The sequence below is a fragment of the Castor canadensis genome, chromosome 8, assembly GCF_047511655.1.
Source record: "Castor canadensis chromosome 8, mCasCan1.hap1v2, whole genome shotgun sequence".
NCBI classification, from domain to species: Eukaryota; Metazoa; Chordata; class Mammalia; order Rodentia; family Castoridae; genus Castor; species Castor canadensis.
In genome coordinates this window covers 6,045,130-6,061,589 of record NC_133393.1, presented here as the reverse complement: position 1 = coordinate 6,061,589, position 16,460 = coordinate 6,045,130, and the positions used below count along the sequence as shown (strand labels likewise).

The window sequence follows — 16,460 nt, the reverse complement described above, 5'->3', positions numbered from 1 at the left end:
GGGAAGTGTCAAAACATCCCAAGTTGTTTCAAGTCACCCACTCTGTGGGAGCCACAAGAAACTAATGGACCCTCTACCTTGTCTCCTAGCCACAGGATTATTCTGAGGCAAATGACAGATACAACATCATTTTGTCTATGATTAACAGTGTTACCAATTCTTGATCCAAACCATGTTCTTTTCCTGCTCAGAATTGAGTAACCCGTCACAAAACCAGGTGATTGATCAGTGAAGGGAAGTTTGTTCTTTGGCCAGAGAGTAAGGAGATCACAGATCAGCTTTCCATCTAAACAAAAGAGAGGGTCCTTTTAAGATAAGGGGAGACAGGGCGATTTTAGGTGATAAGTAGGAGGATTGTTTATCACTGTTTCCAGGGAGGGGGACAGCAGGCCCACTGGTGTCCTTTCTGGCTGAGACAAGTGATGCCTGCTTTCATGCTGTGTGCTGTTTCACTGTTGCCTGACTCCAATTTGTGGTTGATATTTTTCACTTTAATATTTTTAAACATTGTATCTTTTTAGTGTGTGTTAACTGTACAAGTGAAGTTTCATTATGACAGTTCCACACATGCATATAATGTGCTTTGATTCTGCTCATCTGTTCTACTTTTTCCCTGCTTCCCCTTTCCCTTCCATATTCCTATTAGTCCCTGTTTTACTTCTGTGTTCATTTTTGTTTATTCCTCAGCTCCACATATTACAGAAAATATGCCACATTTGAATTTTGTGGGATTGGCTTTGGCTGGGAAATCCCCAGGGGATGAGGAGCAGGAACCCCTTGATCTGCCTTCAAGGTACTGTCCCTTTTCCCAGCTCCTCCAGGCTCCGTGAGCCAGGCCTCAGCCTTTCCAGCCAACTGCTTCCCCTGAACCACTACTCTGATGTCAGCCTACAGTCAAAGGAGCTGGGGATTTAGGCCTGATGACCAGCCCTTCTCAGCCCCCTCACTCAGGGTGCTCCCCACCTGCAGGCAGGAGGTAACACCCTATCTGCCACCATCAGCCTCTTCCAGAGCCCATCTGCCCCACCCACCCACCTCCCTTGCCCTGCCATACTCTACTCTGCCCCATCCGGGGTGCTCTGCTCAGGGATGGGCTGCCAGGTCTGCAGAGACTCAAGAAACCTCTGGGATCTTACTCTGGTCGTGTGACTCCAGGGGTGCACATGGGCCCCTTGGATGTCTGAACAGAAGCAGATGGGAGGGAAGGTCACACCCCACCCAACCCAGCACCTCGGGCTCCTGAGTTGGCAGATTTAGCATTTTATAAACTGTATTTTAAATGTCTTAAATTTGTCAAGAAAAAACCCCAAAAACAGCATTCACAACAACATTAATAACAGTGTGAATTGAAGCTCCAAGAGAGATAAGAGACTGGTTTGAGCTTATACAGCTAGCCAGTGGCAATGAAGAGATCAGGAGCCAAGTCTCAACTTCTAGAAGACTTTCTGCCAAGACCACTTTATGTGTTAGGTATGGCCCTAATCCTCTACCTTCTTCTCAATTGTCATGCAGGCACTAAGAGACCAAAGGCAAGATTTTCTTGTGGGCAATCAACTGGGCTGGGCTGATACACAGCTCTTTGAAGTTACCTTGATGGGTGAAAAATGCAAACCCAGTGTCCTCCCAGGCTTCTCTCTGCTACAGGTAACGTATACAAGTAGTTCTCAGGAAGGGCATGTGTACTCTTTTATTCTTTTCCCTCCCTCCCTCCCTCTATTCTTTCCCTTTTTTGATACTCTGCCTCATTTTTATACACTATTGTCTATTACGTATTTTTGAAATTTTTCATGATTATATAACATTCCATTGATGATCTTAAATAGTGAAAATCACGACTATGTGTTTAATACCGAGAAATGTCTGCATGAACGAATGAAGCTACATCCATTGTACAGAATTATATTCAGCCATTTAAAGTTGAAAATGACATGAAAAATGCTGATGGATAAGAACAAGGAGGACTTCCCCTAGTATCCACCAGGCTGCTCTGGAATGTTTGCTTTTGTAAATAATATGGCAACAGTGTCTTTATAGGTATGGGGTTTTCCACATTTAAGGTATCGTGAGGATGTAATTTAAAAAACAAGATCACTTGGTTACAGCCTATGACGTGTTGTACCCAGATCGCGAGACCCCAAAAGGCCACTCAGGAGTCCGAAGTCGCATGCAAAACCAAAGAGCCTTTATTCGGGCTTAAGCTTGGGCTCTCTGACCTCACCGACACAGCGGGTCTGCACAGAGAGCCCCGGGCCTCACCCCAGCAGGGTTTTTATTGGGCAAGGGCAGGAGGCAGGACTTCTCATTCTGGGGGTAAACAGATTGGATGTTATTCAGGTGAGGGGGTCTTGGCATATTGGAATTGGTTTTTACTCCATTGTGTCTTGGTCATCAGTAGTGTGGCCAGAGTTATTCCTTTTTTTGGTCACCTTGGGCAAGGGCCTGCTTTGCTCAGTTATGATTGGATCAGGGCTGAGGTGGTGCATTCCAGAGGGGGATTCATGCCCAGGTTATGGAGCATTCCAGGGGAGAGGTTGTGCTCAGGTCAGTGATAAGGAACAAAGGAGCCTGAGCCTGAAATGACGATGTCCCTGTTATTTTTTGAACGGGGCCCTACATCTGTTATTTTTTCCTAGTTGGGGCCCAACATTCCCCCCTTCTTCTAGTGAATTCTTCAGGCCCAATCATGGGCCTGGGGAGGAGGTAGGGGTTACAGTATATAGAGGTTGATATTGCGACCTCAGCACCATGAGTTGGACTGCATTTACCCGTTCTCTGATGAAAGTTAGCAGCCGGTTAACTACACATGGTCCTATAGTCAGCATTAACAGGAGGAGTATTATAGGCCCTGCCAAAGCTGAGAGCAAGGTGGTGAGCCATGGAGACCAATGGAACAATTGCTCATACCATCCTGAGCTTTGAGGCTCTCTATCCTTGATCCTTTTTCTAAGCAGCGTCATGGAATCTCTAATAACCCCTGAGTGGTTAACATAGAAGCAACATTCTTCCCCTAAGGCTGCATATAAGCCTCCTTGCTGCATGAAGAGGAGATCCAGGCCTCTTCTGTTTTGCAGAATAACCTCTGCCAAGGAGTTTAGAGATTCCTCTAATTTAGAGATTGACTGTCCCAGATTTTTGAGGTCAGAATCAATGGCTACCTGGAGGGCCCTATAATTTTTGTCCTGCAAAATTAGGGCTGAGGTGCTGACCCCAGTTGCCCCAGCTATTCCTAGGCCAACCAATGAGGCTAGTAAAATTGCTGCTACCCCTATAGCTCTCTTAGTTCTGGAAGAAGGTATGGGGGAAAAAGCTAGCTCCATCTGGGTTTCTTCATAGTAAGTTATCCTGGGGAACAGTTGCACCATAACGCAGTAACTGTTACCTTTGTTGAGGACTGTTCCATGGATACAAGGGGTTAGTCCTGTGGAGCAAGCCCACCACCCTGAGGTAGCTGAATAATAAGTATTGTTTGAGATAGCAATGGTTTGATTACAGAGTCCTGGGCTGGGCTGGGCTGGGTTTGAGATATCAATGGTTTGATTACAGAGCTGGGCTTTGGGGGACCAAACACAAGTCCCTGTTCCTGTCACTTGTTGGAGAGAAAGTTTGCCATTTAGTCCCCAAGAGCACTGGGTCAGATTGACCTGTGTGTGGTTTCCCATTATAGCTACTCCGGTATAAAATGGAGGTTGGGCATTCAGGCAGAGCCAGCATTCCTTTGTCAGGTTTGGTTGGGAGGAGTTAAGTACCTCAAAGGTCTTGGTCATCAATTCCCAGATAGGATATCGGGAGAAGGGAAGGCTCTTAGTATGGGAATATGTACCTGGAGAATGACGCTCCTGAACTGCAGTTGCAGATCTGGCAGTCATCGGGGGAGCCGTAGCAGGTTTAGGTATCGCTGGGGGGAATTAAGACAGGGTTTGGGCCAATGGGTATGGGTTTTGGAGAGTTGGGAACTCCTTTTCGTAGGATGATGGTAAGTAGTCCTCCTGAAACTGACCAGACCTTGTTATAGGACCTTAGCCCCCAGGTCTTTCCTGTTTCCCAGGTTGTATCTTGTCTACCGGTGTTGGTAAAGATTATCTTGATAGAGTTGAAGTGACAATTACTGCTGGGGGTACAGGTTTTGGTCTTACGGCTTTTAGGAAGGGTTGAGGGGGTGTCATTTCGGACAACGTTAATGAGATCCCCTTTTACTGGAGGTGACCAGAAAATGTCCCCTGTGCTCACACAGCCCCAAGAATAACAAAAGTAATCACTGGCTCCCCCACATTGTTTTCACCAGCCCTTATCAGCCCTTATCAGCCCTCTTCCTGGGACAAACATAGAAGTAATTATGGCATAATGCCCATGGACTGCAATCAGGGAGCAAAGAATGTAGGTCAAAACCCAATTCCGGGAACCAGGTGTTAAGGGGTGCTATTTTTGAGACTTGGGTCAAGATTTCTCCCTTGGAAGTCTCTGTGACTAACCAAGTGAGGTTAAGGGGTTGATGAGGGTTAAGGGGAGCAGTACATACAGTTGTAATAAGTGTTAGGATAACTATCAAGAACGGCACAGCTTCAGTTTGAGGGGATTGTCCGTGTCTCTGTTGATCTTCCATTGTGAAGTATAATCCTCCAGTCGGTCGTGGGGATCCGCAAGCCGGATGTGGGTGTGATGAATCCAGGTGGCAACCCCGTTGACTTTAATAGCCGTTGGCGTGGTCAGAAGCATGATGCATGGTCCTTTCCAGCGTGGTTCAAGGTTTTTCTGGTGGTGTCTGTGCACGTAGACCCAGTCTCCCGGTCGGTAGTTATGCAGGGTAGGTGGAGGAGCAGCTTCGTAGATAGCCTTTAAATGAGGCCATACATCTTTGTGTGCTTGTGCTACAGCTTCTAAGGAATCAAGCAATTGTCGGTTATCAAATTCAGCAATCAATTCAGCCTTTAGATTAGGTAAGATGGGAGGAGGTGTCCCAAACATAATTTTATAAGGGGTTAATCCTAACTGATTGGGTGAATTCCACACCCGATACAAGGCAAAGGAAAGAAGAGCCACCCAGTCCCTGCCAGTCTCCATGGTTAATTTGGTAAGAGTCTCCTTTAGGGTTCTATTCATTCTTTCTACCTGTCCTGAACTCTGGGGTCTATATGTACAGTGTAATTTCCATTTTGCCCCCAGTGCCTTGGCTAACTCTTGAGTTACCTGAGAAGCAAAGGCCAGTCCATTGTCAGAGCTCAGGAGCGCTGGCATACCATACCTTGGTAGGATGTCCTCCAGCAGCTTTTTGATGACCGTTTGTGCAGTCTCATGTTTGCTGGGGACTGCCTCAGTCCATCCTGAAAAAGTATCTACCAAAACTAGGAGGTATTTATAGCCATATTTGCCAGGTTTTATTTCCGTGAAGTCCTCTTCCCAATGGGCTCCTGGTTTGGTGCCCCTTAATCGAGCCCCCTGTTCCTTAGGTGCATTTTTTACATTAGTTAGCCTGCAACTAAGGCATTTGGCAGCAATTGAATCATTCAGTGGCCTAAGGTTGAGCACTTTTAGATGGGCATTCCTCAGGAGGTCTTCTGTCTTCCGAGTCTCCAAATGTGTGGTTCGATGAATATGGTGGAAGAGGTTTTCAGCTAGGTCACCAGGCAAAGTTATCTTATGGTCTCCTGTATACCACCAACCGTCAATTTTTTTGGTCTCAGGTAGCACTTGTATTGACCTTAAATCCTCTTGTGAATAGTGGGGCCAGTCTGGCAGTGTTGGTGCTCCTGGGTCGGGTAGCTGAGTGGTCAGGATGGTGGTGGCTTGTAAAGCCACCTCCCTGGCTGTTTGGTCTGTCTTCCGGTTGCCACGGGCTATGGGAGTTTCTGCTTTTTGGTGCCCAGGGCAATGAATAATGGCCAGTTTTTTTGGCAGCCATAAGGCGGCCAGCAGATCCAGGATCTCCTGTTTATTTTTAATGGTTTTTCCTTCTGCCATGAGTAACCCTCTCTCCTGGCATATGGCCCCATGAACATGTGCCGTGGCAAAGGTATACCGGCTATCAGTGTACACATTGAGCTTTTTGTTTTTACCCAGTTCTAGGGCCTTGGTGAGAGCTGTCAGTTCTGCCCTTTGGGCTGATGTTCCCACAGTGAGAGCAGCTGCCCAAATTATTTCAGACTCTGTCACCACTCCTGCCCCTGCATACCTTTGTCCATCCCGAATGAAGCTGCTGCCATCTGTGAACCAAGTGATCTCAGCGTCTGGGAGCGGTTGGTCAGTCAGGTCTTTTCTGAGCCCATGAGCTTGACTCAGGATCCCCGCACAATCATGCAAGGGAGCTTCCAGATCTGGGTCAGGCAGCAAGGCGGCCGGATTGAGAGTCGTACTCGGGAGGAAGCGGACACGTGGGGGATTGAGAAGCAAGCTTTGATAATGGGTCATTCAGGCATTACTCATCCATCTGTCGGGTGGCTGTTTTAAGATCCCCTTTATAGTATGAGGGGTGGTGACAAATAATTTCTGTCCCAATGTTAATTTATCTGCATCCTCGACTAGCAGGGCAGTCGCCGCGATAATTCGCAGGCAAGGAGGCCAACCGGTAGCCACCAGATCCAATTTCTTGGAGAAGTATGCCACTGGTCTGCTCCAGGGCCCTAAAGTCTGAGTTAGTACCCCCTTATCTATGCCTTTTCTCTCATCCACGAAGAGATGGAATGGCTTGGTGATATCAGGAAGTCCTAGGGTGGGGGGCTGACAGCAGGGCCTGTTTTATTTTGGTGAAGGCCTTCTCTTGGTCTCCAGTCCATGTAAAAGGCTCACTTTCTCTGGTGACCTCATATAGAGGTTGGGCCAGCTCTGCAAAATTGGGTACCCAGAGGCGGCAGAAGCCTGCTGACCCTAGGAATTCTCGGACTGCCCTTCTAGTAGTAGGGGTGGGTATCTTAAGCACTGTTTCTTTTCTGGCCTCCGTGAGCCATCTCTGTCCATCTTTAAGAATGTAGCCCAAGTAAATTACCTCCTTTTTACATATCTGGGCTTTTTTTGTGGAGATTCGGTAGCCGAGGTCTCCTAGGATGGCCAATAAGTCCTCTGTCCCTTGTCTGCATTCCGAGAGGCTGTCTGTGGCTATCAGGATATCATCAACATATTGTAACAAGGTGAGTTGGGGTTGCTCTACCCGGTACTCACTCAGGTCTTCATGAAGGGCTTCATCAAAGATGGTTGGCGAGTTTTTGAGCCCTTGGGGAAGTCTGGTCCATGTGAGCTGTCCATTGAATCCTTCCTCCCGGTCTTGCCACTCAAAGGCAAAGAGTGGCTGGCTTGGTTCCGCTAAGGGGAGGCTGAAGAAGGCATCTTTCAAATCTAAGACTGTATACCAAGTTCTGGAGGGGGACAAAGAGCACAGGAGCGTATAAGGGTTAGGCACTGTGGGGTGTATGTCCGTGACCCGCTTGTTAACTTCTCTTAGGTCTTGAACTGGCCGGTAGTCATTGGAGTTGGGCTTTTTTACAGGTAATAAGGGAGTGTTCCATGCGGAATGGCAAGGTATTAGAATACCTTGCTCTTGGATATGAGGGGTGATCCCTTTCTGGGCCTCAAGGGACATTGGGTACTGTTTGACCCTAGCCGGTGAAGCCCCAGGCTTTAATTCCACCCATGTGGGAGTGCGATGGGCTGCAAATCCCATGTCTCCAGTTTCAGCCCACACAGTTGGATGTCTCTGCAGCCATTCAGACATTTCTACTCCTATCAAGGGAGTAGGTCTTGGATGTAACCTGTATTCATCCTCCAAGTGGAGGGTCAACACGTGGATGGGCTGTCCTTCCCTATTAGTTACTTGAGTTTCTGCTGAGTCAAAGTAGATATGGGCTCCTATTTTAGTAAGTAAGTCCCTTCCTAAGAGTAGAGAGGGGCATTCTGGTATGACTATAAATGAGTGGGATACCCGGTCCGTGTCCAGTTCCACTGTTCTTCAGGTAGCCCATGGGTATTGGTTCATACCGGTTGCCCCCTGCACCCAAGACCTTTTTTGTGATAACTTTCCTTGTGGCCACATCAAGACCTAGTGCTGAGTGCCCGTGTCCACGAGAAAACTTACAGGTGTCCCCTCCACTTTAAGAGTTACCCTAGGTTCGGGGAGGGGGCCCGAACCCCATCCCCACTAGTCATCTAGTTCCTCTAATTCCAGGACTCGGGCTCAGCCCCCACCATCATCTTGCTTTGTAGTCAGCTTCTCAGGACACTCTTTGATCCAGTGGCCTAGCTTTCTACAGTAAACACACTGGTTTTTCTGTAGCTTAGGGCGCCCCCCGTGTGCCCTCTCTTACCTGGGTCAGCTGTCAGCCGGCGTAGTTGATGTGCCCGGTCCTCTGGCAATTCCACAGAGGAGGCCAAGAGAATCTTGGCGAGTTGGCGAGTCTGCTTTGCTCCTGCCTCCAAGGTCATTTGGGTTTGTCTCTCCTGTGGAGTTTTCCGATGGTTATAAACCTTTTAAGCCACTGCCAGGAGTTCCTGTAGGGACCTGTCAGCTAACCTGTCCAACTTCTGCAGTTTACGCCTTATGTCGGGGGCTGACTGATTTACAAATGTTAGAATAATGGCATTCTTATTTTCAGGTGCTTCTGGGTTCATAGGAGTATAAGTGCGGTATGCCTCTAGCACCCGTTCCAAGAAGGCTGCCGGCGATTCGGCCTTGTCTTGTTGCACATTGGTTACCTTGGCCAAATTAGTGGGCCGCCTAGTGGCCGCTCGGAGACCCCCCATTAGAGCCTGGCGGTAGACCTGGAGCCTCTCCTTACCTTCTGCCCTGTCATAGTCCCAATTGGGTCTGGTCAAGGGGAAGCCCTTGTCAATCCTGGCTTGGTTGGTGGTTGGATTGCCATCATCTCCGGGAACCAAGTGGTGGGCTTCTGCCTGGATTCTCTCTCTTTCCTCTCACCTGCTGACAGTCGTCCCAGGTGGGCTGGTAAGTGAATAGGAAAGAGTCTAAAAGATCAATAAGACCCTGAGGTTTTTCAGAAAACTTTGGTGTTTGTAATTTCCAATTATAAAGGTCACTAGTAGCAAAGGGCCAATATTGCATTTGTTGGTCTCCCGTTTTGTTGCGTGGCCCTATTGCCCGTAACAGGAGAACTGTGGAATCGGCTGATGGCTTTAGCTGGTCCTGCTGAGCCCTTCTCCTGGTATGAGGGGGACTTCCAGCTCTGGGAGTTGGGCTTGCTTCAGCCTCCCCAGGGCCCTGTGGCTCAGGTGTCCCCACCCTCAGCGGTGGGGACTGATAGGGTGGTGGTAGAGACAAGAGGTGCTCCTCAGTGCCACCCTGCAAGATGGGGTAGAGGGGGCAGTAGAGTTCTGGGCAGCAGACTCAGGAGTGGAGGGCTTAGTTTCATTTTTTTGCCGCTCATTTTCCTGCAAAGTTAAGATGGTTAGTTTTGGTGACCGTGGTGGCAAGAAGGACTTGAGCCAGTTAGGGGGGTCTTCCACTAAGACTTGCCAGGTCACTGGTCTGGGTGTCCCAGCTTTTCAAAGATTACATCTTTGGCCCTGCAAATGGTAGGAAGGTCTAGAGTGCCCTCTGGTGGCCATCCAATGCTGAATGTTGGCCATTCATTCCTGCAAAGACTAGAAAGTCTGCCTTTTTAAATTTCCAGTCCTTGTTCCCTAGCTCGACCTCTAACATCTGAAAAGTGATCTGAAAATAAACTGAGAGGCACCACCTGGGTCTGTCCCATTTCTAAAGTCGTGTAAGTCACACACACAACAATGAACACTAAGACTATGCACACAGAAACAATAATATTTCCTGGTGCCTTAGGGCAAAAATGAAAATGAGACGATGGCCTCTCACCATTTCGCGGGCGCGACCCGCTTCGTCTCCTCAGTTTAACCAATGGGATCCAATCCCGGTCCGGTGGGCTCGAGACGTCTCCCGAGTCCCACAGCCTGGGGTCTTCCAGCGTGTCCGCCTAGACCACCTGCAGGCTATCCTAATAGCGCCCGACACTCAGAACAGATACTTCACAAAAACAGAACACTTACCAGCTGGTATCAGGCTCCAAGAATCGGGGGTCCTGGGGGGTCTGGGGGGGATCCCGGAAGAGCCCCCAAATGTTGTACCCAGATCGCGAGACCCCAAAAGGCCGCTCAGGAGTCTGAAGTCGCATGCAAAACCAAAGAGCCTTTATTCAGGCTTAAGCTCGGGCTTTCCGACCTCACCGACACAGCGGGTCTGCACAGAGAGCCCCGGGCCTCACCCCAGCAGGGTTTTTATTGGGCAAGGGCAGGAGGCAGGACTTCTCATTCTGGGGGTAAACAGATTGGATGTTATTCAGGTGAGGGGGTCTTGGCATATTGGAATTGGTTTTTACTCCATTGTGTCTTGGTCATCAGTAGTGTGGCCAGAGTTATTCCTTTTTTTGGTCACCTTGGGCAAGGGCCTGCTTTGCTCAGTTATGATTGGATCAGGGCTGAGGTGGTGCATTCCAGAGGGGGATTCATGCCCAGGTTATGGAGCATTCCAGGGGAGAGGTTGTGCTCAGGTCAGTGATAAGGAACAAAGGAGCCTGAGCCTGAAATGACGATGTCCCTGTTATTTTTTAAATGGGGCCCTACATCTGTTATTTTTTTCCTAGTTGGGGCCCAACAGACGCTGTTGTGGTTCTTAAGAAATACTGAAACTTACATTCTACAAGAGTACTATTGTCACCAGTGGGTGGTCTCAGAAGACCCTGGTCAAGGCGAACTCAGGCCTTTGCATCTTGGAACAGACTGCAAAGCAGTAGCAAAGTTGTATTGATAGAGAAATGTAAGTAGAGGAACTGCAAAATAAAGTACCATGGGCTCTGGCCAGAAGGCACAGAACACTGATCTCTTTGTTCAAAAGGGCAATTTAAATAAGTTGTAAGGGTAACCAGCAGGAAAAATCTGGGGGTGGTCTTTGTGGGAGGGCTAGAGTGATTGACAGGTGTGATTGAAAGGTCTTGTCACGGTAACATGGAGCATTCTGTTATGTACTTAGGCTGCTTCCCAGGCTTTCAATTACCTGTTTGAGATGTGGCCAATATTCATAAGGTCTTAAGAGGGCTTTACCTGAGAGGTCAGATTGAGGACAGATTTCCCTTTACTGGGCATGTACCATTTTCTGGTCTGAACCAATCAAGAGGCTGTCTTTGGAGGGCAATTCACAACTGCAGAGGAATTTGCAACTGCAATCCTGACTATAAAATGACTATTAGAGGGGCTGTCTGAGGATGGTGCTAGGTGGTGACAAGAATTTCAGAGTGGAATATTCTCTTGCTGAAGAGGGTGGAGTCCCATGTGGGATCTTTTTTTTTTAATTCCCCGTTGCCTCACTATCACTTTGCAATGATACACAGTGTAGGAAGATTCCATTTATCCCCCACCTCTACCAGCAGTGAGGAGTAAAAATTTTATACACTTTTCCTCATATGTAAGATTAGGCCTTATTAGTGTATTTTGCTTTGTTTCTTTTGATATACTCTTCTTTCATGGTCTGTGACCTTTGGCATTTTAGGAATTCAAGGTTAGAATCAGCCACATTCCCACAATTAACAAATTCCTCCAGGCTGGAAGTCAGAGGAAGCCTCACTGGATGAAGAATCCATTGGAACTGTGAAGCCCATATTCAAATTTGAACGTGACATGTTTCTCAAAACCATGAGCACAATAGTAGTGGAGGCCTAATAATAAATAAAAAAATAAGTAAATAATAAATAAATAAATAAAGAGGCCTAAGCAACTCAGTCAATACGTCACACTTCATTTACAGCAAGACCTAGAAGAAAATCCTAAGGCCATGTTAATAACAAAATAAATGCATAAGGGAATGAACTACTTAAAACTGGCTTGCAAGACAGAAAACTCTCTTTCTGTTGTTTTGTAAGACATTTTGACACAAATAAGCCAGGACCATCCAAATAAGAATTTTTCTGCATTCTGCTTAGTGCAAAAGAGTAAAATCATTAGCAAGCAAATGGATGTCAAGAATTTATTTAAAAAACAACAAACAACAAACAAAAACCCTCACGTATATATCACCATCATTCACTTCCACCATCTTTGGGGAACAGTCCAGGAGACAGAATAGCTTCAACTAGTTTCTAAAACTTTCAGCCCATATTGTATCTCATGAATTTCACATTTACCCCTATTCATTGTATATCATAGTCTGAATAGAAGCTGTTGTCAAGCTGAAACTGAAGGCTCTTCCCAGCCACTTTGACAGTTAGCAGCTTAGCGGAACACCTGTCAACATCTGCCTCTCTTTCCTATAAATGAAGATCAGTCTTTTCCTTGTCCAAACATTGCTCTCTGAAGCCTCTTGCACATTTTGCTCTTTGTAACTTCAGTGTCTTCTGTTAGTGCTTCATGGTTTTCCTGTGTCTTCTGCTGTGTTCTGGCCAGCTGCAAAACCTGTATCCAAAAAGAGGATCTCACTGATACCCCAGCTTTTCCTTAATAACTCTTTCCTTCCCCACCTCAATAATAACATTTTTCCAGGACATTGTTGACACTTAAGTTCTAATTGCAATGATGCTGTACATTCTATCTAGGTTATTTTGGATGCTTTAAAAATACTATTTGTATGTTCTAGTGGTCATCTAGTTTTCTCATTTGGACTTCTGAATACTAGAGCTTGATAATTCATGTTATGCAGTGGTTTTGAAGCACAGGTGACTTGCTCTGTGCTCTGTGCCACAGATGGTGTTTAACAATGTCTGGAGATTTTTGTTTTGTTTTGTTTTCATGACCTGGGGAGCAAGGAGGTAGGAAGAGTTACAGCATCAGATGTGTAATGGTCAGGGATACTTCTAAACTTCCTGCTCTAAGATGGTTGAAAAATAGAGAGAGGATATGACTTTTCATCTAGCTAATTAGTGGCAAAGGATGAATTAGGATCTCCTTTTGACCTTTAGAGTAATATATTTAATTTTAGATTAATATATTTAATCTTCACAGCCCACACTGTAGTACGGTTATTTATGTACATATTCATGTCCCCAATAAATTGTGAGTTCTCAGAGAACAGAGACTTGTCCTGGTGTTTTTAGCACTGTATATTGTACTTAGTTATATTACAGTATCATGGATACTTTGATAATTTGAATAGCAGTGCACAACTATTGGGAGGTTACACAGATTTCTACAATTTCCTCCTTGAAGCTTGCTTGATAGGAGTTAGTACTATAAAATATTAAACAATAGAACCATGATATTGGGTCAGTCAATCCTTATTATCAGAGACAATTTTCTGCAGATTAAACAGAATAAATAAAGAAGCAGGCTTGTTCCACTAAGCAGACACAGGATTAAAGAATGGAAATTTGGAAAGAGTGTATATCCAGAAAATACTCAATTTGGCAAAGGGCAGGGGTTAACAAATATTTGGTGAATTGAGAATAAGACTGTCTTCCTCTTGGCTTCACAGCTCACTAGGAAGTCTTGAAGGGTTTATATGGTGTTTACTCATCTGAATAATTTTTGCCACTGGAGTGCACAGAGTCTAGTCAGGGAAGAGCCACTTTCACAGGTCTATGGGCACAGGTTCCATGCTGGATTGGAAGAGAAATGGTAGGTTAACCTCTTTCTGCAAAACAACTGGCAAAATGTTCTTTTCCAAGGTGTGGGCAATAGATGAAAAAAAGAGTTCAGGTTGATTTGTAATCTTTGCAAGTCATTGGAGACTGGCATCTTTTTGAAGAAAGTCCTTGAGGTGTTTTTGTGAATTAGATGATTGGCTAAAGCATATGGAAAACCTATATTGTGAACCCAGAAGTAGGGGACATCAGAGTAGGGCAACACATACCCTGATGGAATACTTTTCCTATCAGGTTGCCTAATAATTAAGAGTAATCAGTCGGGCAAACACAACAAGGGGATTGGACTTTGAGCCCACGATAAAAGCGAGAGCACACAAGGGAGGGGTGAGGATAGGTAAGACACCTAAAAAACTAGCTAGCATTTGTTGCCCTTAACGCAGAGAAACTAAAGCAGATACCTTAAAGCAACTGAGGCCAATAGGAAAAGGGGAACAGGTACTAGAGAAAAGGTGAGATCAAAAAGAATTAACCTAGAAGGTAACACCCACGCACAGGAAATCAATGTGAGTCAATGCCCTGTATAGCTATCCTTATCTCAACCAGCAAAAACCCTTGTTCCTTCCTATTATTGCTTATACTCTCTCTACAACAAAATTAGAAATAAGGGCAAAATAGTTTCTGCTGGGTATTGAGGGGGGGGAGAGGGAGGGGGTGGAGTGGGTGGTAAGGGAGGGGGTGGGGGCAGGGGGGAGAAATGAACCAAGCCTTGTATGCCCATATGAATAATAAAAGAAAAATGAAAAAAAAAAGTAATCAGTCAAAGCGAACTGCAGGAAAATAACTAATAAAAACAAACATTTTTGTTATTGAAAATAAATTTCCAAGAACATGTTGTTATGCTACTCCCCAAAATTCTAACAGTGTTCTTCTGTGTACCTGAGATTGTCAAATGAAATGTCTAAACATAACTCTTTGATAGACTACTGACAGACAGAAGGACATTATAGGAAAATTCTTCGAGGAGTAAAACAAACTGCAGGATCACCAGATTCACAATGGGAGAGGCAGGGCCCCATCTTGTGAGGGCTGTGAAAGAGATCACCTGCAGCAGAGGGAAGCCAGCCAGGATGTTGGAGTCAAGCTCCTCCATGTTGCAGACCATTTCAGCCAGGTGAACATCAGCCTTGCTCAGTCTGTTGCCAACAAGGTATTCTTGCCCATGGCTCTTGAACACCTGGAGAGAACTTAGAACCAGACTGGGGTTCCTGCTTCTCCCTGAGCATCTAAACCCTACTGCTGAGACACTCTGCAAGACTAAGCCACCCTTTAAACGTTTGGAGACTTTGGAGACTGGGCATTACTATGTCACCTCCTGAAAGCATGGTGCTCAGTGGGCCAGGCTGACCTCGAACCCACAATCCTGTCTCACTATCCAGAGCATTGGGATTTCTGGGGTGCCATCATGCCCTGCTCCCTTGAACTCTCATTGTCCATAAAGCCAAAAAGAAGCCTGCACTTACCTTTTCAAAGGCAGGAAAATAACGGTTTCTTGCCTTCTCTTTCATCAGGGCAAGGTTTTCTTCTTTTTGCTCAGATGGATAATATGGGTAATTAATAAACATTTCATTCAAATCTGCCAAACCTTCTGAATACATATCAATCCTGAAAGACAAAAACAACCAAAATGCCAAAGGCTCCTGCCTTAGACTTTATAGTTTAAAAACCTCAGAGAAAACAGCACCAAGTGGTGGCCAAGTACAATTCACCTCCAGTGGGGTCTGTCATGAGCCAGCCGCTGTGCTGTGATTTTAGTTGTACATTAACATGTTTCTTTATGCAATCTGCAGAAGGCACGTGTGTCTAAAATTTTTGTTGTACATGTGACCAAATGCAGGAACAAAGAGCATCGTGGCCCCTGCAGAGTCACAGTCCTGAGAACCTGGTGCAGTCACTGCATGTAACCAATCCTAGAAACAAGGTCTGAAGTATCACAGTGCTGACTGTGACACTGTAGCACTGGCTTGGGTTGTGCAAACATGCTGTGAATCCTGAGCTAAAGACTGCTGAGTCAGCTCAAGACAGCTTGAAACATGTCCTGCTCCTCTCACCCTGTTACGCAGCCCAGGCTCAGATTTTCAATGTTAGAAACTCTCCCTGTGACTTCCCACAACACGTGACTCCACAACCCTCTCCATGTACTGTTGACTCCAGTCATGCTTGCATCTCCTGGGACCCCACCCAAAACACCCTGAAAAGACACATGTATTTCAACACATGTATACATGGTCATGGATTGAAAAGTTCTCAGCAATTATTACATCAAATAAGTTTTTCATCACTTTTCTGTTTTTATGGAATACTCATAATGTGAAGGTTAACTAGCTCCCCATATGTCTTGGCTTTACTCATCTAAAATTTTTGTCCTCTTTTAAAAAATTAATTGGGTTATTTTAAAAGACCTGTCTTCAAGCTCAGAGATTCTTTCTTGTGCAAAGTCAATTCTGCTGACAGAGCTCAACTGTATTTTTTAATTCATGTACAAAGTTCCTGAGCTCCAAGATTTGATTGGTTAACATCTTAATCTTTTTCCCCAAATTTCTCATTTGCTAGGAAAACACTACACATCGCACACAAAGGAGGCTCACAAGAGGTATCTCATGTCCAAAACTTTAATAAGCAGGCTGGCTGGCCGAGAAAAAATGGCGCAGCAACTTCTCTTGGCAGGTCTGGCCTTAAGTAACATTTGGAAGAAAGCAAGGGCTAGGGTCAGGCAAAGGGAGGTGGCAGGAGATAAAGGACAGTGGAGCTTTGTTCTGCAAGGGATGAGACCAGCTGCCGAAGCAAGGGCTAGGGACGGGCAAAGGAAGGTGGCGGGAGATAAGGAACAGTGGACTTTGTTCTGCAAGGGATGAAACCAGCTGCAGCTCAGGCTGCAGAATG

The 16,460-nt window shown here is 45.9% G+C and overlaps 1 protein-coding gene across 1 annotated transcript; it reads right to left on the bottom strand.

Moving 5' to 3' along the window:
- Nucleotides 1–11,954: 11,954 nt before the first annotated feature.
- Nucleotides 11,955–15,427, bottom strand: LOC109695347 (glutathione S-transferase A6-like). Its single transcript, XM_074082560.1, has 4 exons — nt 15,399–15,427; nt 15,041–15,182; nt 14,623–14,754; nt 11,955–12,393 (listed from the first exon to the last, which is right to left on the bottom strand). The coding sequence occupies exons 1-4, from the start codon at nt 15,425–15,427 to the stop codon at nt 12,262–12,264; spliced, it is 435 nt and encodes a 144-aa protein (XP_073938661.1). The 3' UTR covers nt 11,955–12,261.
- Nucleotides 15,428–16,460: the final 1,033 nt, after the last annotated feature.